Genomic DNA, 25719 nt, shown 5'->3' with positions numbered 1-25719 from the left:
TACATAAATTGTCACTTTATACATTGGCCTAAATCCAATTTCCAACTAGAATAAATCCAGTTAATAAATTGTTGAATGGTAGGTCATTCAGTGCAGGTTATTTTTTTTAATGATCTTTATTAAAAATACAATAAACATACATTCAATAAAACCTATGAAAAAAGAAAAAAAAAGAAAAGAAAAGAAGTCTTCTGAAACGAATAGGAAACAGAATAAATTACATGAAAATTAATCTTAACAAAGAGTACATATCATACTAATTATAATACTGTACCAAATATTGGTTAATTCTAAAGTACTTATCCAACATAATCTTCTTAACTCAACCTCTTCTTCTATCTATTCTTCTTATCATATTCTTGTTGACAATCTACTTAGATAGTTCTTTTTTCTTCTAATTCTACTCCTATCTAACCCCCCCCCCCAAAAAAAACTTCCAAGCTTCCTCTCTAATACAGTCAGATAAGTGGATGTTTGTACTTTCTTAGTTCACATATCTGTAATCTCAAGGTTTGCCTACAACAAAGAAATACAGAATTTTATTTTACATTGAGGACGGCAATGTTCCCCCATGTGGATTCAAAAAAAGTTATGAGCTTACTCCATTCATCGACAAATTTATCCTCCATATCATTCCTCAACTTTTGGGTGAGTTTATCCATTTCCATCCCCTCGTACAGCTTCATTAACTAGTCTTCTTTCGTCGGGATTGAATCCTCCTTCCATTTCTGGGCTAGACTTATACGAGCTAGGGATATCATGTAATATAACACTTTACCGTGTTTCTTCTCCAATTCTTCCTCTACGATTCCCAATAGGTATAAATCAGGCTTAAACTGGATTTTCACATCAGTGCAGGTTATTTTAAATGAGACTAGCAACTGGATTTAGGCCCAGTGTGTGAAGTGTATATGTGTAAATAATTTTGTGTGGGCAAAATTATTCATACTCCTATGTGTGTCATGGAGTGCATATGCCAAGGATTGGATAGGAATGGCTACAGCTTCCCACTTTTTGTATGGGTAGTTTTACAAGCACATTTGCTTCAGAATTAACACATGATGTATGTGTGTTTCCATACTCTTCTAAGGCATTTTTAAGATGGACCACCTTCCAAATTTAGCATCATATTTTTGTTTATTTTTGGTAGGTTACCTATGGAAATGTGTTAAGTACTGGTAAATATTCTTTTACAAAAAATAGTGGCATTTTGAACAATGACACATCTCTCAGTCTCTTAAATGAAAAAGGTTACACATGTAAACTTCCCTGTGGAATATCTCCAGTGATAACAGACTGAACACATGTTACCTCTCGACTTGGATGGGGGAATGATAGAACTGTATCAGCTGAGAGAAAGCAAAATACAACTCACATTTATTCCTCCACCAACACAAGGAGTTGCGTCAGGCAAGAGAGTTCTTCCAAGGCAATGGTTGGGTTCACATCCATGACAAAAGTTTCATTCAGGAATAGAGGACTACTTAGAGGACAGGAATGTTCTAAGGGTCATTTTAGCCTTCCACATATGTGCTGTATCCTTTATGTTTTTTGAGGATTTATTTTGGAAAGAAAGAAAGAAGGTGGGGAATAATCAGTAAAAATTCATTTGGTCTTCTGTCCCATCCTTCTGAAATTCTTTGTAGGTTTTACTCTTTACTCGCAAGCAAATTCTTCAAATTCTGCACATAGTGTGATACAGCGCATACTAACCAATTTTTTTGTACTTTGGCTTAACTTTTTTTTCATTCTGGGTTTAAACAAGAATTAATGAAGTCCTCTGTATGCAGTTATGTATGCATTATCTAACTGTCTTTGGAATCATGCTGTGACTGTCATTTGTGGTATCCAAGCTCCTGGGGGCGGGGAATCCAAAATTAATTGCAAACAAAGCCAAACAGGTTATAAGGGCATGACATAGCCTTTGTAGATTCTTCCCTCCTCCTGCTCTCTATATTAAACATATTATTTTTACCATAGAGAATTGTAGCAGTGCATAAGCCTCACTTGTGATGAACAATCCTTTTTTTATTAATTCTTATGTACTTTTTACGGAAAGCTGAATGCATTTCTTCAACCTAGCTACACTGCAGTATATTCTCCTATTGTTACCCGCATCTCTTAGAAGAAAATCTTGTCGGTCGTAAACTGTAGTCCTATATACTTAACCACGCATAATTCCTATTGGAGTAAATAGGTCTTACTTCCAGGTAGATAGGCATAAGCGTATATAGGACTGCAGTTTAAGGAGCCTGTTCATTTCCAATGGGAGATTTACCCTTCCCCATTCTTGAAGCTCAACCAGCTTTCAAATTTTCAGGATAGCTGAAGGAGCAATCTACTACCATTGGGATATTCTTTCATGCCAGCTGATCAAGGCAGGAGACCAGCATTCCAAACCAGTAATTTATGTGAATCTAGAATTGATTTCCAGAATGCTTCTATTTTGGACACTTCTCATATATATGGAAGATATCAGTTGTGAAGTTCCGCCATCTCTAACAGTCATCAACCCTTTTATATATTCAAGACATTCCAGAAGGAATCACAAATGTCTGAATAGTAGTTCATAACAATTATCTTCAAGGTTTGAATGTAACACATTATTTCAAAATTTTTGATCAGCCACAAACTATTGTTTGCTTTCCTTGGATCATATACATTAAAGTAAGCATTATAGAGAATGAAATTTCATGAGAAAACATTGGTCACTTGTTAGTTATCATAGGAATAAAAATTTACTTCCCAGACCACAATGTGATAAACAAATCAGTGGTAATAATTAGGATATAATTCAAATAATGGTTTGATTAATTTGACGTTTTCCTGAAATTATCCAGTTAAAGCCTGAGTAGCATTTTAGTTGATGATGAGGAGGAGGATGATGATGATGATGATGATGATGATGATGATGATGATGATGATGATGATATAGTTACCATACAGGAGCCAGCATTGTGTAGTGGTTTGAGTGTTGGACTACAGCTCTGAGTGATCAGGGCTCAAATCCCTGTTTAGCCTTAGAAACCCACCTGTGACTTTGAGCCCATCACACACACTCATCCGAAGAGGAAAGCAGGGGTAAACCTCCCTTAAATAAATCTTGCTAAGAAAATCCTATGATAGGGTCTCCCTAAGAAGTCTAAGTCAACTTGAAGCCACATAGCAAGAATTGTTACCTTTACACATTCTAACTTGCATCCCCAAAACAAGGTAGCATAAATGTCCATTTGTGATAAGAATTGTTTATCTTGCTTGTAGTGACTAATTTGTTTTTAAACCCTATATTACAGTATGAATTAAAATAGCAATTTCTGTTCTTTCTTCTTGTCCCACCTCTGCTGTGTCACACTTGAAAGAATTAATCCTACAGTAATATAATTTCTGTATAGCCATACTATATGTATATTTTTCAGGATGCAAGGCACGCTGCTGAAGGGGAGATTTATACCAAACTTAACCAAAAGATTGATGAATTTATCCAGCTTGCTGATTATGACTGGACCATGAGTGAGCCAGATGGGAGAGCCAGTGGCTATTTAATGGATCTCATTAATTTTTTAAGAAGCACCTTTCAGGTTTTTACTCACTTGCCTGTAAGTAGAGAAAGTACAATCAGTCTTAGGTTGCCTTGTACATGTAGTTTAACAATGCTTTGTCACCTACGATGGGGAAAACAACAACCCCTTGGTCTGTATTAGATGTACAACATGCAGTGGACTGGCCCTATATGAAGAGGATGGCTATAGTTAAATGTAAGGCTGAACCATGCTTAACTTTTATGAAAACAAGCCTCAGTGGACCTTAAGCTTACATACTATCCTGTCTGCTTTTCACTTCTAATTGTAGGAGATTGGAAGCTCCTTTTGTGTTGGATTAAACACAGTTTAACATGCTCTCCAAACCCTAAAATATGGTTAATTTTTACTTACTGTTATTCAAAACAAACCAGCTCAATAAATTATGGTTTGAAGTTGATTTGTTTCAATGAATCAGGATTAATACAGCTTGGCTTAGTTTGAACAGTATGGCAAGCAGCATTTAATCTAAAATGGAATTGAACGCTATCCAGTTCCTCATGATTACATAGAAGGGGAGAGAGATTGTGAGCCTGGCTAAATGTTAAATCATTGTATAACATTTCATCTGATTAGGAGGTAACATGTGAGCCAAACGTTTGCTTACAGGCATTCTTCTCACATCTCCTCACCTTCTTCCCTCTCTTAATATTAATAACATTTTAATTGTACGTCTGCTTATCTTGGTGCCAACCAGGATTTGCTTTTATCCAGGACTTGCAAATCGGAGTCAAATCCTGGCTTTAAAAAACAAATCTTGGTTAAATATGTCTCATATTTCTTTCTGTAAGAGTGTGTGTTGGGATTGTTTTTGGGAAACATAGTGTAAAACAACAATAACCTATCAGTGCCATCAGTTTTGGTGGATCATAATCAACACTTTCCACTCTGACTTTTACTTTGCATTTAAATATTCACAGACTAGCATGTGTTTCGGATTTTTATTTAGCAAATCAAATATTCCTTTGTTTCATTTATATTGTGAATATATCTTGTATGTTTTAGTTATAACTGAAGCCTTGTTAATATTAAATTATTTCTTAAAATAAATGTAATTGGGCAATCCTCTAGATCTTTATTTACATTTCATTTCATTGAAAATGTTCTGTGTTGTCTATAGCAATGTTTCAAGAACAAACAGTACGTCTTGGTTTCTGTTATCTAATCCCTCAGGAACAACATGTTTTCTTGTCTTATGTGAGAGTGTTTAGACAGTACTGTGTTGAAAGATTGAAGCTACTGAAACATTTGTGATTGTGGGTGTATTCACACTGCAGAATTAAAGCGGTTTGACACCACTCATACTCTGTCCTACAAAATCCTGGGATTTCTAATTTGGTGAGGCACCAGTGCTCTCTGACAGTCCAGACTGAATACCTCACTAAACTATAAATCCCAGGATTCCACAGGATGGAGCCATGACAGTTAAAGTGGTGTCAAATTGCTTTATTTCTTCAGTATGGCTATACCCTCATTCTGGTTATATAACTGTATGCTGTTGTACTCTGGCAAAAGGCATATTTGATAAATCCTTGCTTTTTCTCATCTGGCAACAATTGTAGTTGGCATATCCTAAATATTACACAGCACTTAATTGTATTAGCAATAGCAATAGCAAGTACATTTCTATACCACTATAAGCACTCCCTAAGTGGTTTACAATGTGTAATCTAATTGCCCCCAACAAGCTGGGTACTCATTTTAGCGACCTCGGAAGGATGCCAGGCTGAGTTGACCCTACGCTCCTGGCTGGTATTGAACTCACAACCTTGTGGTTTGTGAGTGAGTGACTGCAGTACAGGCATTTAGCCACTGTGCCACCAGGGCTCCTGGTAGCTATTACTGGTAGCTAAGGCCACGTCTGTAATAAGATGTACCCTAATATGAATTCACCCATGTCCAAACATTCTATTTTGTTCACCAATTTTGTACCCATAGTTAAAGGAGGGAGTATACTTGTGGCTGAATCTTCATTTAACCTGTGCATAGGAGAAAAATAGTGGTGGGCATTTCTAACTATGAATTCATTTGAAGAGTTTATCTGGATCTTGAACTACAGCAGAATGAAGTGGTAGAATGGACTATGTGTCACTTCTTTTCAGGAGTGGGCAGCCTTTAGGATCTCTTTTGTGTCTTTCACTAGAACCCCAGAGTCCTCTGAATAGAACCGGATGCAAAATAGTGGCTTAGGTAAATAGATACAGAACTGCAGAACAAGGTGTCTCTGAGCACAGGCCCAGGAATTTGTTTAGAGTACCAAAATTATTGCTCACACACAAATCTACACTTGTTCTGGACATTGACTCTAGAGATCAGAATTCAAATCCCCACACAGCCATTAAACCCACTGGGTGACCTTGGGCAAGTCACACTCACTCAGCTGTCAGAAAACCCTGTGATCCAGTCATCTTAATTTGTTTTATTTATATACCGCTACTCCAAAGATCACAGCGGTGAACAGCAAGTAAGCTAATTAGCCCCCAACAGTCTGGGTACTCATTTTAGCGACCTCGGAAGGATGCAATCTTAGGGTCATTTTGCTGTTGTTATTAATCATAGGGATTGGAAGAAGCCCACAATGATCTGCCATAATTCACTCAGGGATCTACCCCTAGATTCCAGGCTACATTCTGCCCATCCCTATATTAAACCACACATGGGGTATCCTACTTTTGAGTCTTCCCTGGTAAAGAAAGTACGATCCTCACAGAGAATGGTTTTGTTCTACCCTTATGACTTTTTAATTACATTTGACTGACTGCCCAGATTAATGAAAATGCTTGCCTGAGATCTTGATATTTTGGGGTGTGGAAGAAGAGAATATGACATCTGAAGCAGCTGTGTGTGTATTTACAGAGTGTAAGGGGTGATGAGTCATGTCTTCAGAAACATTTTCCAGTTAATGAATTTTATATATATATAATAGAGAAGACACATTTTGTACTGCTACTTGCTAACTGGGAAACAAGGGACAAACTTATATTTTGCATCCCATTGTTGATTGACCATAACATCTTCCAATAGGAAGTGAAATTGGCAGCATGCTGTAGTGTGTTAATTGATAAGACACCCAGAGACAACAGTTTGCATCCAGTTTTTAACATGTAACATTTTTATTCAGGCAAATCTGGTCATGATTTTATAAGTCCCTCTCCATCCTTATATACTCTAAAGGTCCCAGATCTCATCTGATCATGGAAACAAAGCAAAGACAGTCCCAGTTGGTAACTGAATGGGAGACTGCCAGGGACTGTCAAGTGCTATAGGCTATATTTTAGAGAAGGGCACTGGCAAAACCACCTCTGAATATTCCTTGCCTAAGAAACTTAATGATATTCATGGGGTTGCCATGAATCAACAGGCAACTTGAAGCCATGTGTGTGTGTGTGTGCGTCCTAGGCTGTAAGAAATGTATCCAGAAATGTATGCTATTCTTGAAGTTATTTTTTTAGGTATTTTCAGCTATGTTTTTCAGTCAGCACAGTATGTGTACCAACATTTTTTTTGTTTTTACTCGTGTGTGGCTTCAAATATAAGTATAGAATATGGTCTTGTAGTCATGACGCAACATGTAGTGTTCTTTTTGCACAGCAGAGTCCAAAAGGGAAGTCTTTCCTTGGCATTATATATCATTTTAAAATGTAGGGGGCATTGTAGGGAAAAATATAAATTGTATATCCCTGCTTTTTACTTCACTATGAATAATTGGTTAGTTGTGTGCAACAGAATGGGATAGCTTGGTATATTGTAGGGGTCATATATAATTACAGTCTGCCCTTCCCTTATTAGGGGATCCGTTCCAGAACCTACCCCCCCCCCCCCCCCGGTATAAGGGAAATACCACATATGCTCGAGCCCCATTGGAAACAATGGGTCTCATGCATGCAGTGCAGCGCAGTGCACACACCATAGGCACACGTGCCATTGTTGCTTCTGGTGCACGGCTTCAGCATAATCTGAAAGCTGCGTATGGCGCAACCGTATATGACACGGGCGCACTGTAGTTGCAATAAGTCAACATGGTTTTCTCAAAAACAAGTCATGCCAGAGTAATCGTACCTCCTTTTTTGATAAAAGTACCAATTGGGTAAATGAAGGGAATGCTGTGAATATAGCATATCTTGATTTCAGTAAGGCTTTCAACAAAGTTCCCCACAATATACTGACAAACAAGCCAGTAAAATGTAAGCTAGACAATGCAACTTTTAGGTGGATTTGTAGTTGGTGGAATGATCAAACCCAAAGGGTATTCAGCAATGGCTCCTCTTCAAGCTGGAGAGAAATGATTAATGAGGTGCCACAGGGGTCTGTCCTGGGCCCAGTGCTATTCAACATCTTTATCAATGACTTGAATGAAGGAATAGAGGGCATGCTTAAAAATTTGCAGATGACACCAAATTAGGAGTAGCAGCTAATACTCCAGAGGACAGGATCAAAATTCAAAATGACCTCAATAGATTAGAAAGCTGGGTCAAAACTAACAAAATGAATTTCAACATGGAGAAATGTAAGGTATTACACTTAGGGAGAAAAAGATGAAATGCACAGATATAGGATGCGGGACACCAGGCTTGAAAACAGTACAGGTGACAAGGATCTAGGAGTCCTAGCAGACCACAAGTTGAACATGAGTGAACAGTGTGATGTTGCAGCTAAAAAACCCAATTAGATTCTAAGCTGCATCACCAGAAGTATAGCGTCTAGATCAACCTTTTTGAGCCGGGGGCCAGGTTGCTGTCCCTCAGACAACTGGGGGGCCGAAGGCAAAAAATAAATAAATAAATATTTTTAAAAAATTAAATAAATAAATAAACCAGGACAAATGTAGGACAAAATTTTCAAATGGTGGACACTTTTTTAAAATAAAGTGGAGGACACGTGAAAAAATTTGCTGATTTTTAAAAAAATGTTAATATAAATGCATGTTTCTGAGGCTTCTATAGACAATTGCCCCTGTGCACAAGAGGCCAAAGGCCCCGGCGGCAATTGGCGGCAGGACCGGGCTGGGGCCGGTCCCATGGCCTCGCCGGGCCGCATCCGGCCCGCGGGCCGCAGGTTGCCTACCCCTGGTCCAGATTGAGGGAAGTAATAGTGCCACTCTATTTCAGGCCTCACTTGAAATACTATATCCAGTTCTGGGCACCACAATTCAAAACGGATGTTGACAGGCTGGAGCGTGTCCAGAGGAAGGCAACCAAAATGATGAAGGATCTGGAAACCATGCCTTATAAAGAGAGACTTGGGGAACTGGGTATATTTAGCCTGGAGAAGAGAAGGTTAAGAGGTGATAGGATAGCCCTATTTGAATATATGAAGGGATGTCATATTGGGGATGGAGCAAGCTTGTTTTCTGATGTTCCAGAGACTAGGGCACAGAACAATGCATGCAAAGTACAAGAAAAGTGCTTCTACCTAAACATCAGGAAGAACCTCCTAACAGTAAAAGCTGTTTGACAGTGGAACACACCCGTCAGAGTGTGGTAGAATCTCCTTCTTTGGAGGTTTTTAAACAGAGGCTGGATGGCCAACTGTCAGGAGTACATTGATTGTGTATTCCTGCATAGCAGGGGGTTGGACTGGATGGCCCTTGTGGTCTCTTCCAGCTCTATAATTTTGGGGCCATTTAGGGCCAGTTCTTAGCTCTTTTTAGATATACTGTTAATGTGGTCAACCATAATGCACAATAGCAGCTGATGGTAAAACTATGTTTTGTGGATATTATATCGAAATATAACTGTCCATACATTTTAAAACATCTACTCTTAGTTATTGTCTGATGTCACTGGATTCCTCTATGTGTATCTACTTTGTTTTCCTAAAAGTCTATTTGTATTTCCTTTGTATTGTCACTTGATAAGAATGGTATTGGTGCTTTTTAAAATAAATACAAGAAAAGACAAAAGCAATATTTTGCATCTATACTTAAAAAATAAATTATTTCCATATTTTTTCTGAGCAATTTAATGGATGGATGTGTTTGTCTTTATGCACTTTTACTTCCTGTCATTGAGTGGTCACAAATTTTTTCTTAAGCGCATATATATATATAGTGATGTAGCTAAGTAACAGATTGATGATAATGGTTGCCCTGCCCCCAAGTGTGAGTGGGAAGCACTTCTGTGTGTGCACATAGCCACAGGGTGATGCATCCTTCTGGCAGTTGCTTCCCTTGCCCCATGGGGGGCTGCTCTGGAGGGCACAGAGGTCTGCTGCTGGAAGCAGGGAGTTTAAAAGCCCCCATGCATGAGCAGAAGGCCATCTGCAGAGATTTGGACCCATCCAAAGAGCTCTGAAATTGTCATGCTAATTGAATATGATCCAAACTCTTTCCAAAACATTTAGATAAAATGTTTCCAGATGATGTGCTGGAAAATATCACTTTATGCAGAGTATGTTCATATCCTAACTCTCATAATTAGCACTGTGCTTTGTATTAATTCCTCCATATGTCAGAATATCAGATAAGGCACATGTGTCTCTTTGGATTTACAACTTAAGCAAAAGGACTGACAGACTTCACAAGCCTTCATTGTGACCAAGCCAGATCATATTCATTTAAAACTCTGATCCTATTTTTGAACCTTCAGAAAATAAGCTTATTAGCAGACCTTGCTTATTTTCTTAAGAATCTCCCCCTTACTGATACCAAACTGCAATTTGATGTTGACAGTGCATTTTAATTTTTGTTTTGTTTTGATTGGCCTACTGGTTTCCTTCTCAGAATAACAACAATGATCATGCTGCCATGTCGGTAAGTAGATGCAAGCTCTCAAAAAAGCATGCACATGGAAAACTTAAACTATGAACTGCCTGCAGGCTTATTGCTTTAATTCTGACTTATTAGAAACCCACTATTTGGTCTGATCTGACTTATTACTAAGTTGTGTGGTTGCATGTGGAATCCAGGTTGAAGACTAACGATAGTCATTTGGATGCCAAGGCAGAAGGAACCTTTTAAAGACTCCCAGAAACATGATAGGGCATGCATTGCATCTCAAATTAGATCATTCAAAGGGAGACCATAAGACTTGTTAGTTTGAGGTCAGGTGTCAGAATACAACTATTGGATGTGCATACAAAATAAGGTTAAAATGGCCTGCTAGTGGCTGAGAATAAAGGGGTGGCAAAAGTTTCAGTTTCTTTCAAAAACATACTTTTTGAACTAAGGAGAATGTCTGTGCCTAAATGTATTTCTTAAAGATGATGGATTGCTTTAAAAGATTAATGACCCAATCGTTTTCAGGTCAGCAGCTCATTTTAAATCATTTACTTGTCCTAGTACAAATATTTGCATTATAATGAATAACTGCTACTTTTAAACAGATTTGTTTGTTTGGGAAAATTTCCTTTCATTTTTAAATAAGGTTTTTGTATTGATGCAGTATTGTGTTCTACCTATTTTTTTTATCTATTTCATGTTTTTCCCACTTGATAGCATTGCTTCTGTATAATATTTTACAATGTCAACACTTAAACAAGAAAAATCAGTACGTATAATAATAACATATTAGGAGCCTTATTGGTATCTTATATATGATAATGAAGTGTATAAATGTGAAACGCCTTCATCTTCTCTTTCTATTTTGGCATTCAGTATGCTCATGACTATAAATAGCAAACAAAAGAAAAAGAAAAAACACAGATACACAAGATACAAAACCCAAAAAGGAATGGATAACAATAGCCATTACACAGGAATAAAACAAATCAGACTTCATAAGAGTGAAGCTGTCAAAAATGGTCAGTGTATAGCAGACACCGTCTTTATCATTTGTCGTTTTTTAAAACATGATTTCATCTGGTGTTAAGGCCTGATTCATTCATTACAATTATAATTATGAGCACATTGTAGTTTTACCATATAGATCTCATAAAACATTATTTGAAGCACATATACCACTGTGTACAATTTATTAGAGAAACTGTAGTGGATTGTCTTTCATTAAAATTAATAGGTGCCCTTGCTTTGAAGCCTTATGTCTGAATGAGTAAAAATAACTATTTTATAATCATATATTGTAGTATAATGACTATGGAATGGAGGAAATAAAATGAAACATGATCTGTTAATCTTGTCAATAATAGACATTTCTAAGTAGTCAGGTCCACTGTTCAACCTTTAGTAGTTTATGCAAGGTAGTTCTAATTGTATTTAATTGCTCACACACATAGGAGTTTTTCTATCTTCATAGTTTCAGACTTCATCAGTTTGTAGAAAAGGAGTGTGTATTCTACACTTCCTACAGAGAATAAGTGTTCTTGCACTAAAGTGTTTGTTTGGCCATTCAGGTTGAAATGTGAAGATAGATCCAATGGGATGAAATTAAAGAAGGGTGTCTAGGTGTTAGTCACATTTACCTTTTATTTTTAATAAATGATATACTGCACAGAGTAACCCAGTTAAATTAGATGAGTTAAAGGTATTATGAGGTATATAAGAGAATGAAGTTAGGTGCTTTCAGATCTCATATTGTAGTATAGCTGACATGTATTAGGTATTTCCTAATTCTACACCTAATAACCCAAGTGGCACCATGGGAGATCTTATATTCGGTTCTTCCTGATTTTACCTCAGAGAAACTCAGTCTTCTATCATTTTCTCACTCTTTTTTGCAGCAGTGCCATAGTCCTCCACTGCTTGCTTGCTTTTCTCCCATTTCTGAAGTAATCGTAGAAGTAGTGCCTCAGAGACCCCTCTTCTACTTTTGTAACCTTTATTTTTAAAAATATTGCTGATGAATTGAAATTGTTGTTTTAATTCTTCTAAGAAACCCCATGTTTGGAATTTCAACTTGAAACTGACTACTAGACAACAATTAAAACACTATGCAAAATTTTGAGGTGCTTGCCATGATTTCATGGTAGCTTGTGGCAGACCCCCTTTTTGCTTGACTTGAAGTTTCATATGGATACTTGGATTCCAACCCCTTGCCCCTCAATGTCAAATTTCAGGTGTTGTTAGCCTGGTGAGTTATAACTGTCGGAGACATTCTCTTTTATAGTTATAAATCCCCCCTGCCTCATTCAATAAATATAAGAAAAGATAGAGAAGACATTGTCTAGCTTATTCACCATTCATTCTCACTTCTTCTTTTTTTCTTATCACACAAAATTCATTGAGGAAAATACAGAATATCTGCACAGTATGCTTTTGGCCTAAATACTCTTAAACTACCAAATCCCATCTGATGTTGGAAGCTAAGCAGGCTCAGCCATTGTTAATATTTGGATGGTAGACCACCAATAAATGTCAGATGCTGTAAGCTATATTTCAGAGGAAGGAACTGGCAAAACCATCTCTTGAGTAAATCTTGCCTAAGATTACCCTATGAAATTCATGGGATCTCCATAAGTCAACAGACGACTTAAGAACAGACACACACATCCTTCGACTGGTGATGACAGCCATATCTCTGGAACTTGCTGATCTTTTAAACAACATTATTAACATATTTGAACAATGAACTGACTTTTATCAGACAGATGGTTGGTAGATTCTTTTTACAGCACTTAGTAAACACAGTATATTCTATCAAACAGATTGTAAGGCTGCCATATTTTTTCCTCTGCTTCTAAGTGAGCCTTGCTAAGCCAAAGTATACAGTTCCAGTTCATTCACTGTGCAGGTTGGCTGTCTCTTGGGTCCTCTCAAAATGGCATTTATGCGTATGCACTCTACCCAACTCACAGTTACTTACAGTTCCAACTGGCTTTGTTCTCACTTAGACTAAGGGCCGAAATAGGTTCTGAAGGTGGATTGGGACCACAGCAACTGCATGTTGCGATTTCAATCCGCCAAAAAAGGAGCGGCAAAGAGCCACTCCTTTTTCAGGTGGCAAAAAGTCACCTTTGCGGCCACAGTGTGGCCAGAAACCTGCTCCATGTAAACACTGCACTGCCAGAGTGTCATGAAGCCGCCCCCATGTAAATGGCCAGGTGGCTTCTGGGCAGTTTGGGAGCATGCGGTGTGTAAATGCTGCACTCCCAAGCCGCCCAAAAAGCACCTCTATGCTGCTTTTGGCCTTATGCTGTACTTAGGGCCGGTACAGATTGGTGCACTAAAAGCCGCCTTACAGGCAGCTTGGGGGCATAGCATGCACATGCCTCACGCCCCCATGACACCCTGAAGGTGCCCAGATCAGCCGCATGTAAGCTGGCTTCCGGGCGTCTTGGGGATGTGGTGGTTACATGCCGCAAGCCCTCAACATGCCAGGAAGCTGCCATGGGGCCGTGGAAGAGCCACGGCCCCAGTCCATCTTCAGGTGGAGTGGCTTCACACCACTTCATCCAGACCTCCTAGTTCTGCCCTTAGTCATGATTTTAAAGAAATGTCTCCTTCATTTTTTGTTAGTCAAAAGTAAATAAATACACTTTTTAAAAGCAGAATTCGACAAGTCACTAGCCTAAGGTGCAAAATACAATGAAGTAGTGAGGCTACATATCTCTTGTAAGTATAAACTTAAGTAAAGCACAAAAATAATGAAGCTATCCCTTGTTACAGTACAGTTGTAATGTTATTTATTTATGTCAGTTTTTAACATTAATTTCAAGCAACTTTTTATTTGTGAAGAGTTACTTCCATACGATAGAGCAGTAATACCTTACAATACGGATTGGGATAATACAGTTGATTATTGTCTAATTAATTATTATCTATTCTCACTACCAAGATATCGAATAGACTAACTTAAAAGAAGTCAGTATACCAAAATCAGAAACTGAACACCATATTTTTGTGACGTTATCCATTTTTTCAACTAAATGTTGAAACCAACCTGATTTATGAAAACCAGCTGGATTTCAGAGCCATTAGTAACTATTGTGAGAAGGGCACAGGCTCTACTAAGGATTTTCCTGTGTCTGTTTGTTTTCACCTTGGAGGTCTTCAGAAATAAACATCAACAGATGCTTTAATTTAACACTTTATAATGGTGTCAGTACGAAAAGCAAGCAAGCAATTTAGTCAACAGTCTACATCTTGCATAATCTTATTCCTGAGTTTTAAAGACTTTGAATATTCTAACAAATTTATCCAGATAGTTTTTCCCCCCTCAAGTACAATATGAAAAGCTGTAGTTGGAAAAATTAGGTTTTGATGAATGAAAGGGGTCAAAGTGTATCTGAAAATGGAGCCTTTTCAGGATTTTTAAAAACATTCTTAATGTGTATGAGCCATTGTCACTGAAATCAAACTTTTGCTCTTAGTCACAATCCTACATCATGATTATGAAAACCTGCCACCATATTTGTTTATAACATGCCTGTCAAACATAAATAATCATTTTATTAATTGGCAAGAGAGTTTGTGGAGTAGGGATAATATTAACATCTTTTAGAGAGGAGAACGACAGCAAAGATTTCTAGCATGTTTTGTGAACTGGACTGTTTTTATCAGTCTCCAGTGAGCACAGCTATAAAAATACTGATATGTTCAATCAGTATTAAAAGCCTTTTATTTTCCAAGAGATGAAATTTAGTTATGTTGAGCAAACCGGGTTTTAATTCCTCCTTTCACAAGGATGCCTGATTTGAGTGAGATAGATAGGCAGACTAAAATATATGCATTTGAATTTTTAATTTGATATATGGGAAGAAAGATCCATTTAATATGTGATTTAATATTGTTAAATTAATTATGAAGCTAGCCTTTCAGGGCTACCAGACACATCTTGTTCCCTGTTTGCTTGTGGGATTGTGTTTTATTGTTCGTATGATTGGCAGTAAAAGTCTTATTTCACAGCTTGCAGCAAAGAACTATTGGCTGATGGGTGGTAGTACTCTGCAAGCTATATTCAGAAACTGTCAATCAGAAGCCCACATAGGCTACTTAGAGAAAGGGGTCTTTCTGATTCTTCCAAATGTTGTCTCATGCTGTCCTTGATTGGCACAGCCTGGCAGGGAGGATGGATGAATCTGTCACCGGCTGGTTAATTGTGTTGCCGGTCTCAGTCTGACATCAGGTCTTTGACTCCTAAGTGGCTCAATACAAAACAAATTAGGAGATTGTAGTCATATTTCTCATTCTATACGCTTTGACTTTGTTGAATGCAGTCCATAAATCATATTGACTGACACCCTACTGAATGATGAAAGCTGCTTTTGAGACAGCTAGCATGGGTCTAGAAAGCAGCACCATGAAGGTGCCATGGAAGGATGCATATGGTTGACCCTTTGGGAATTTCCTAGGGCCAAATGTCTCTTTACAGCCATTGTTCTTAAGAGAAAAGCTTTCGGATACTACAGAAAGGATATAAAATGTCAGCAGATTCTCTGTTGCTACCTCCTTTGAAATATAAGACGTTTGTCTAAGGGTTTTCTCTTTTTACAAACTTGTATTTCAGCAGATCTGTAGGGTGGGTGAAATGCAGGCACCTTATCTCCTAGCAGGTGTGATTTTTATGTAAGAGAATCCTTATTTTCTTGAACTTTCCAGTGGTGGAATAAAGAATATGGATGTTTGCAGCTGATGCATAAAGGTGAAGCTTCTTTGGTATCAGTGGGGTAGTAATAGTTAACTCTAAGGAAAAGAAATAGAAACTTTAAATATTATAACTAAAGTAGTAACATTTGGAAGTAACTGAACAATTAATTCGAAATTAGAAAATACATGTGAGTTCATATAAAACATGCAGTATTTAAAAAGTTGAAAGCAATGATGATTAAAGAACCTCAATATTGAGTTACGATGCATACAGAGCTTAACTGCTTAAGATTAATTTGAGTAAATATGTTATTTTAATAAAACATTTTTTCTATTGCCATTCCTGTACACTTTCAGCTTAGAACACCTGTACTGTGCAAAATGTACACACAGAGATATATAATGTTTATTATAAAATGAGCAGTAAGAACAGCTTCAGATGTCTATGCCTAGTTAAAACTCAAACCTCTAAATATGCTTCTTTATCTTGGTCAAAACAAAACAAAACTGAGCGATCTCAAATAGTTTTAAGATGTTCTTTTCCCTTCTACTTTTCTTTTACTGTGAGCAATAAGCCTGTAGTCCAAGTGCATAGTTGAAAGCAATTCTGTTAATTTTCTAGGGTGTCAGCATTTGTCTATCATTGTAACAAGCATTTAATGTATGTTTATGAAACCTAGATCTAAAAATATCACAGAAATTTCACTCATATCCATGCATTGTAACCATTACCTTCTGCTCCAGTGCTGTTAATACACTGTTTTTGAACAACTGTGAATATATACATTTGATAAGAAAAATGAAATTGAATATTGTATAACAATATAGTTCCTAATATTTTTGCATCTAGAATTTAATGAGATGTTATTTTTAGTTTTAAATTCATAGCATTAAGCTGCTTACTGTGATTGCATTATAATGGCTTCAAATTATATGTAAAATAGGACATGGAGCTGATTTGATGGAGAACTGCATTAATCCACAATGCAGTTTTTCTATTAAATCAAAATAACATTTCCATTATGTGTCTTTAAATCTGCTATACTATAATTAAATTAAGCCCATTGATTCGTCTGTTCCTTTCCCGTTCCCTCCTTTTCCCCATTCGTATTGATGTTGTTCCTTTTGGGAGTAGAACTGCATGTCTCCCAGTGTAATTACTACTGGGTTTGGCAGACATGTAAGCATGCTGTGTGTGTGTGTGTGTGTTTAAGTGTGTGTGAGAGACATCATTTGTTTATAGTTGGCATTTTGTGAGCAGTCATTTTTCAATGTCCATCAAAGAAGGAATAGGTTTGTAGAATGTGGTTAAAATACCAGAAATATGAACAGAAAGTATATTGTTGCACCTGTATGTAATCTGAAATACACAATATTTCATCAGGGTATCTCTGAGGTTTTGAGTTTTGGCTCTATCAGAATCTTCATGAATGTAAATGCTGAATAGGTTACCTGCCCAAAATGACAACTGACATATTTTCATATATAATAAATTGCTTAATCTATCCTGTATAGGCTAAGGATTTAAACTTTTGGTAAGCATTACTATTTGTAGCCTTATAAAGCTCTACTCTTTATAAGTCTCAAGATATTTCATCTAATCGATGCAATTTTCCTAAATAAAACACACTTAGAGTGCAATCATGCACATGCTTACTCAGATGTAAATCCCATTGTATTAAATCATTGTATTTAGGCCTGATTGTATTAAATCAGGCCTATTTCAGCTAAGGGTATATAGGATGGTAGTGTTTAAATTGTAGTCGAGTATATAGGTACTTATGAGTAAGCCCCATTAAACACTGAGTACATCTGAATAAACATATGGAGGATCCCACTGTAGTGCTTAATTTGATAAAATAACTACATTTTAAAGAAAAGCCTTCTATGTTCTCAAACATATCAGTTTAGAAATGAGAAACAGCCCAGACATGTTAGCAATATATAAAGCTTTCTAACATTTGGAACATTCAGTTTATATTCCTTCACATTATATTGAGTTAGTTAGGTGAAGGTTATGATCCTGTCACTTAATCAGAAATTAGTTCCATTAATTTTTATATCTCTGAAAGCATATAGATGGTGTGTTAGATCCAACTTGCTTTTGTCAAACACTGGCATGACATTTATGCTATATGTATTAGAATGAAAAAGTGTGACTTTGGCTATGTATGTATGTTGTGAACATGAGAGGGCTGCATGTGACTTGGTAAATAACTGGTTTTGGTACAGTTATTTCCCCCTCTTTTTTGTGTGGAGGGGGAGATGCATCTGAGTGCTCAAGTGGGAAACTTCTAGTATTCCAGGATATCCTTGTTAATAGTAAACAATGAAAGACGGAAGGGAAAATTCTGTAGAGCACTTGCCCCCCACGTATGAGACTGAATGTATATAGTATGTCCATTTCAGTTGTCCATATTGTAGCTACAAACTCAACAAAGTGAATTGTATGTGTGTGTCTATTTATATGATTTGAAGATACTTGGCAACTGGTCCAAGGGTAGAAAGAAAGGGTAGTGGATAATGGGAGCACCAAGCATTGTCTGTTCTGAGCTGAAGAAATGCGGGAGAAGGTACACATTCTCACAACATTGTTAGCATATTCTTATAACTCAGCTTTTTTTTAACAGGGGAAAGTAGCCCAGACTGCATGTATGTCAGCCTGCCAACATTTGTCAACCACCCTGATGCAGATGCTATTGGATAATGAATTAAAACAAATAAGCATGGGAGCCATTCAGCAGTTTAATTTAGATGTAATCCAGTGTGAATGTAAGTATAAAATTCCGGCCACCATACTGAATTTATTTATGATTTGATTTATGGAAATGATTAAACTTATAAACCTGGCCTGGTTGTTTATCCTGTATATTGTTCAAGGTCTTATGTAGCTGGATAGCTTCTAAGGGACTAACAGTTTAAATTTTGGAAGATTGTAACTATCACCCTGATGTGTGTGTTTGTTTTTCCTCTTTACTGCTGGCCAAACTTTGCAGGTTCTGGCACTTTGCAGCAATTGACAATGTCTTCTCTAAGCATTTAATTGCTAGCAAAGAGTTCGTTGATTATTCTAAGGAATTAAGCAGTTGAAGCATTATAGTTTTATTTGCTACTTATTTTTGATAGATTAAAGACTTGCCTATTAAAAATAGTCCTGGGGAAACTCTTTTTCAAGCCCCAATACCAGAAATAGATCTGTGAAAGACTCAGTGGAAAGGTCTCCACTTTTGAAAAGAATATAAATATTGCGAACTTAAATGCTTTTCATGTTGAACTCAGTACAGTACTTAATTTTCATTGAACCAGTTCTACACTGAATTTCCTCTTGTCTCCCTCTTCTGGTAGTTAATAATCATTATGCTATAAAGAATATTGTGGCACTTTGGAGTATTTTCAGATTCACAGATGTTTAAAGAAATGAAATAGTTCAATCGGTCTGAGAGGAATTGTTCTGATCTGTTCTGTTGTTCTCATATGACTCAACTTATGAAGAAGGGTTTTCAATTCTCCCAAAATTTTGTATGTTTGAGAATGGCTTGAATGTAATGGGGCATTTGAGTCTCACCATTTTACTTATAAGACTTCTTCATATAAGATTTAAAAGACCTTTTATAAGTGAAGTAGTAATCTGAACTCATGAATCTAGAAATGACTACTGTAACATACTTGCCTACATTTATTTATTATCTTTGCTACCTGCGGACAGAGGTGGCGGGAACAGAATTCCTTACATTTTTCATTAAGATTTTCAGAACATTTTTCCTTTTAACAAGAAAACTAGAGCCCAGTAGAAAGGCTCTGAAGAGATCTGCATACTGATTGGCCAGATTGGTTAGTTCCATGAGAGCTGAATGGTGATTGGCTGAAGTGCCTACAGATTTTTACTAGAATTAAAATTAGTTTGGATCTGGAGGTGAAACAAAGAGACACCAGCCACTGATAAATGAAACTCTCTGTTGGGAGAGCTGTCATTTCTTTGCAGTAATCTGTAAGAGTCCAGTATTACAATGGAGATTATCACATGTCCTTTTCCCGTCATTATTGCAAGATTGTGCAAAGATTATCAGACAAAGTTGTGTTTATCTGGTCATTATCCTGTCACTGAAGTCATGATTATCTGGTCATTATCCCATCATTATTGTGCAAAAGACTATCAGATGACACCGCACTTATCCCATTATTGTTCTGTCAGTGAAGCGGAATTGTCCTGTCATTTTTCATTAATGGAGGTTTCCATTATTCAAAAGTCACAGGACAATTCCACTTCATTGACAGGAAAATGACTGGATAAATGCAACGTGTGTGATACTCTTTTGCGCGATAGCATGACAAGGAAGGCATAAGGATGGGAGCGGTCTGCTTCATTCCCGTCCTTTGTCCACCCCCCCGCCCCCATCTGATAATCTCCAAAGTCAGAGGACAGAGAGATAGACAGATGAACATATAAACAACAACAAATGATGATCAATCTGGCTAATCAGTATGCAGATCCCTTCAGAGCCTTTCTACTGGGCTCCAGTTTTCTTTTTAAAAGGAAAGCCTTTTGGAAGAGCTAGACCTAGTATGGCCAACTGTTTTAGGAAAGTCATTTCTTTGGGAACACCTTCCACAAATATGGCTCCCTTACTAAAGTCTCATGGTATTATAGAATTTTCACCCATCTGATTATACAATCCATAGAGAACCCAAGCTGTGTGCTATGGATTTCTGGAGTTGAGTTTCATGAAACTCATTTCTTTGTCTCTCATGGCAAACCATAGTTAGGACTAAGGTATTCCAAAGGGTAGCTGATTCATTTATTGTGCTAAAGGGGGTGAAATATCTCCTATCAGTTTACTGCAAGCCCAGAGGCTCACCTAAAGCAGTTCTTCTGATTTTGTTGTTTCAATACTCCCCTCAGTGTTGATTGGGGTCTGATTGACTGAGGCTGTAGCGGCAGTAGGATAGGTACTGTCCAGGCACTGTACCTAAAACAGGGCTGGATTTTGCTCCATCAGAATATAGGTGTAAAAGTATCATCGAGAAACCTGTCAGTAAGAAGTCAGGACTAATTATATAAAAGCAATATCTGTGGCCAGGTCTCAATGATTTTTTCAAAGTTTGTAACTTTTCTGTGAATTATATTTAAATTACAATGGGCCCTTGGTATCCACAGGAGTTTGGTTCCAGGACCTCACATTGATAAAAAATTATTTTGATGTTCAATTCGTAATACATACAGTATACAGTAGGGAGTAAAATGGTGTCCCTTACATAAAATGCAAATTCGAGGTCTGTTTTGATTTTGTTTTTTGTTTTTTTAAAAGGAAGATTTTCAAGTTCTGGATGCAAAATCTGTGGATATGGAGGGCTGACTGTATAAGACTCCATGTTACACATTCTGTGGAGATATAATCAAAATCAGTGGGATTTTCTAGCGTATAGTTCTTTTTGGGTTGTGCTATATGCAGTGTTTAACCTTGTCTTTCCCCCAAGACATGGATGAGCACTGGTGACTGTCCAAGATTTTTGACCAGCAACCTGCAATTTGTGACCTGCGACTAATCAAGACTGCCATGGGGAGGGATTATGGGAATTGTAGTCCAAAAATATCTGGAGGGCCACAGTTGTATGCCTCTGCTCTAAAGCATTTTTTGCTTAACTGTCCTGTAACATAACTTGAATTCCGATATCTTAGCTACTATCTACAATTAAGATTGTTAAATATTTATAATCAAGAAATTGTGACTCAGACAGAAGGCAAATGGCTTTTGAGTACCCATAGAGGTTAACATGTATCATTAACTTTTTTCTAAACTGGTTGGGGATTGTGTAGACCTTCAGATGTTGTTGATCTGCAGCATCTCAGTATTGCATGTGCTGGTTAAGGCTGTCCAACAATGTTTGGAAAAGTATATTATTGTCATCCCTGTGCTAAATCATCACTCTTAAAATGGAAGTATCATTTTACTTAATTATAACTCATGTTATAGAATGAAAATAAATTGGTTTTTGGACTTTGGATTAAAATAAAATCTACCTTTCAATTGTTTTCTTACTTTACAGTATTTGCCAATTCTGAGCCTGTACCTGGATTCCATGGAGAAACTTTACAATTAGCATTCATTGACCTCAGACAAGTAAGATGTTGTTTCTATACCAATTAATTGTCATATTTTCATGATGCCAAACTTTTCATGTATGTTGTGGCCCAGAATCCTACGCAGAGGGGAACAAGGTGCTGCAGCAGATGTGGGGAAAGCCCCATATAGCCCTCTAAGTCCTAAATCCTATTATGAGTTCCAACTAGAGTAGATCTATTGGTTCAGTCACTGAATGGTAGGTCAACATTGAGGTAAACTCAATTGATTCAGGGGGCCTAGCCTTTAATATGAGACTTGTTTAAATCTACTCTGGTGGTTTTGTTCATGTTTCTGTAGCATTATAATATATATTTTGGGCTTTAACTATTATTTTTTTGCTTGTAAAGAGAAGCATGTTAGCTACATTATACTCGTCAGATTCCATCTGAAACTATTATTTTTTTCTTGGTACTCTAGTCTCATTGATGCATCTGAAGAAGTAGACTGAAATCTACATTAGCTCATGCTGGCAACTTCTTTCTTTCAGTTAGTCTCAAAGGTGCTACAAAATCTCTCATTATTTTACTAGTTGGAGAAGGGATTTCCCAATTGTTTTCTCTTCCTATTCCACTTCTGTTGTTCCTCAAAACTAGTTGTAGGTGTACTAGTCCACTTAAATCAGTAGGGCAATGAAATGAGTCTGACCCTGCAGTTTTGGACTTACCAGGTATGCAGAAACATATTAAAAGAATATAAAATTCAAAAGTGGCCCAGTAAAGACTGATTGTGAGTATTCCTTTCCCCTTCAGAAGACACACTGTTCATTGTTCAATTCAGTACCAAACCTACACATCAGTTATCTGGAATCATTATATTATAGCACTACATTACAGCATTACACAAAAAAATGGGTTCAGGGTTGTATAACCTGAAAAGTTAACCAACTCTGAAGGTCAGGTGTCTGGATGTAGTGTTACTGTTTTTAAAAAAAGTGCACTGGACTATATGAATACTGGCTTTATCTAGCAAGTTAATTCATATTATTGTTTGTTCTTATGATTTTCTATTATTAATCAAATATTGTTGTAATACTAAATTACATGCTAAAATGTCTGGCAGGTTTCAACTAAGTACATTATTTTGTTTTGGGGAACAACTCACAGGTTTCAGATCAGTCTTTCCTTAATTATTACAAAGCACCTTGCAAGCTAGTTTCCTATCATTTCAAAGATGTGGAGTTCTAATGAGCAAAAGACATAATTGTTCAGTGATCAACATGTGTAGATGAATTCTGATATATTTGAAAGTTCTGCTGTAATGTGCACTGAGACAGTGCATGAACAAAATATCATTCCTCTCTGTGTTATTACTGGAATAAGATAGGTGCAAAGAAAGTTCAAGTGATAATTTGATGTGGTCTTTTAAAAACCTCTGTAAAGCTGAAGTTAAAGCATAAAAAACCTGGCATATTAAAACCAAACCTTTTTCATGATGAACATTATGCTTGAGAATAGTTGTACAAGGGTCCAAGGAGGGGGAACAGCTGGAGCACACCAAGGAATGCCCAAGTCTTTGTTTGGAACCCAGCTCGAGCTATAGAAATTCTTATTACTGATTATTTTGTATGACTAACATGCTAGTTATTTTAAATCTCTGCCTAGATCATTTTTAGAGCTACTCCATAAGGCAGCTCACAGTAATTCCCAGTTTACATTTTGTGTGATTGAAGCAGATCGTATCTTAAGTGAGCATGAATTAATATGCTCAATATTTCATGTATTTCTTCTTCAGAGATATGGGTCGTGCTATTCTTTTAACAATATAGTGCTTCCCAAACATTTACATTATAATTATTTGCATGCGGTTAATTTTGCTTATTTTTATTTTGCATCTGCCTGCAAATTTATATGCAAAAAGCATCCTCTTTTATTTTTTTCCACCCTGTGTACTTAGCAGTTTGTTGTATTGACATAAATCCTTATCAGGAGTGACATTTAGCTCTTGGTAAAGATTTAGCACTCTTTCCCCTTCTTTTCTTTATTTATGATCATTCTTAATAGGGCAGATGACAATTCTTTTCAAGAATACTTAGAAAGGCAACAGAGCCTTTTTCAGAAAGTTCCTATAAGAGGTCATGCTTCTGTTTTTCAGTTTGAATTCGATACTGTTTCATGAATTGCAGGATATGAAAGATAAGGAAGTAGGTCCAGTGGTCAGGTTTTACCTGCCCACCCGGACTGTGCCCCGAGGTCAAACTCCTGATATTTGCTGTTCAGTACAGAGGAGCTGATGACAGGTAGGGGCTAATACAAGGGGGAAAGCTTGAGCCATATCAAAGCTAAAAGGCAAGAGAATTGGGACTCAGTGAGAGACTGTAGCTAAAAGATGGATCAGCAGGATTGCCCTTTTTTAAAAAAGTAGCTGACCTGTGAGGGAAAAGACTTTATCGTCCTGCCAATCACATGCTTACTAATGGAAGCCAGTTATCTCAACAACAGCTCACTCCTTCTGTGTGATTTCATGGCAATGTGCAAGATTAGAGAAGGACAGTGTACATGAATAATTTCTGCCACAGATAATAAACGTGACATACAAATACTTGGCTGTAAAGCTTTATGGTACACTTTGAAGAAGTATTCAGGGCTGTTTCAGAGCTGTGGAAAGCACCATTGTTCAGGAAATGGCTTGTAACCACTGTGTAAATCAGTGTGCATATGATGTGCATTTAGTGAATTTTGCTTTCGCGTATGAATTTTGTCAGTTTGTCACACCCAATGGATATGCTTGCAAACTATATAAATTACAGTCTCCCTCCCCCTGACTTATTTAGACTTATTTGAATGGTATAAAGAGAGGGGGGGGCATTGTGAAAGGATGTCTCCAAACTGAGTGAATGGTCAATAAATTAGCAGATGTGTTTCAATATATGTAAGTGAAAAGTAATTACACTAAAATGAAAAGAGCTTATAATTTGCGGGATTTCTGAAGAGAGGGATCTTACAGTACTGTGTACAGTTCCAGTTTCTGTATCTCAGAAGAGTGCATAAAACTAAAAAGAATGAAGGAAAGAGCAGCCAAAATTATCAGAACACTTGAACAATTTTGCTTATGAAGAACGGTTACAATGTCAGTGGGTTTTTAGTTTAGAAAAAAGGTGAAGAGATGACAGAGTTTTATAAAATTATGCATGATGTACAGCAGATGGGTTGAAACAATGTTTTCCTTTTCATACCAGAACCTTGGATCATAAATTGAGTGAATAGTGTGTGTGTGGGGGGGGGGGTCATATGACTGGCCAAATGTTGATTTTCTTTGTAGTTACAATAGAGTTTGTATCTCCATATTTGCTGAAAATTTTACATTTAGCATGTTACATGAGGGTTTCTGATGTGACTTTTTGTACTTGTTTGAGATAGGCTTCTATAATTGTATGTCTAGCTTTCCCCCTTACTTTCTTATCTTACAATACAGGTACTTGATATACCTGTTGTTCAGCCTGAGCAGTAACTTCCCATACAATACTATTTTTTTTCATTCAAATCCAAATAGATAAGATCAACTTCAATTTTTCTGTTACAAAATTTGCTGAGTCTATTCCAGAATTTTTGCTAGTTTGAATTTCTGCATTCTTTCCTTCTAAAAACCTTAGGAGATCATC

The 25719-nt window shown here is 37.0% G+C and overlaps 1 protein-coding gene across 4 annotated transcripts in view; it reads left to right on the top strand.

Moving 5' to 3' along the window:
- EXOC6 (exocyst complex component 6) overlaps window positions 1-25719 on the top strand; it is a 163467-nt gene that overhangs the window by 111089 nt on the left and 26659 nt on the right. For 2 of the 4 annotated variants that reach the window (XM_042459266.1, XM_042459267.1), the window contains exons 18-21: window positions 3417-3596; window positions 10300-10329; window positions 18630-18771; window positions 22045-22118. In XM_042459266.1, the coding sequence (XP_042315200.1) occupies window positions 3417-3596; window positions 10300-10329; window positions 18630-18771; window positions 22045-22118 (426 nt within the window). The remainder of the gene's footprint in view (window positions 1-3416; window positions 3597-10299; window positions 10330-18629; window positions 18772-22044; window positions 22119-25719) is intronic. The other 2 variants (XM_042459268.1, XM_042459269.1) reach the window with 1 other exon arrangement.

The sequence above is a fragment of the Sceloporus undulatus genome, chromosome 3 (genome assembly GCF_019175285.1).
Source record: "Sceloporus undulatus isolate JIND9_A2432 ecotype Alabama chromosome 3, SceUnd_v1.1, whole genome shotgun sequence".
NCBI classification, from domain to species: Eukaryota; Metazoa; Chordata; class Lepidosauria; order Squamata; family Phrynosomatidae; genus Sceloporus; species Sceloporus undulatus.
This window is presented reverse-complemented; position numbering and strand designations above follow the sequence as displayed.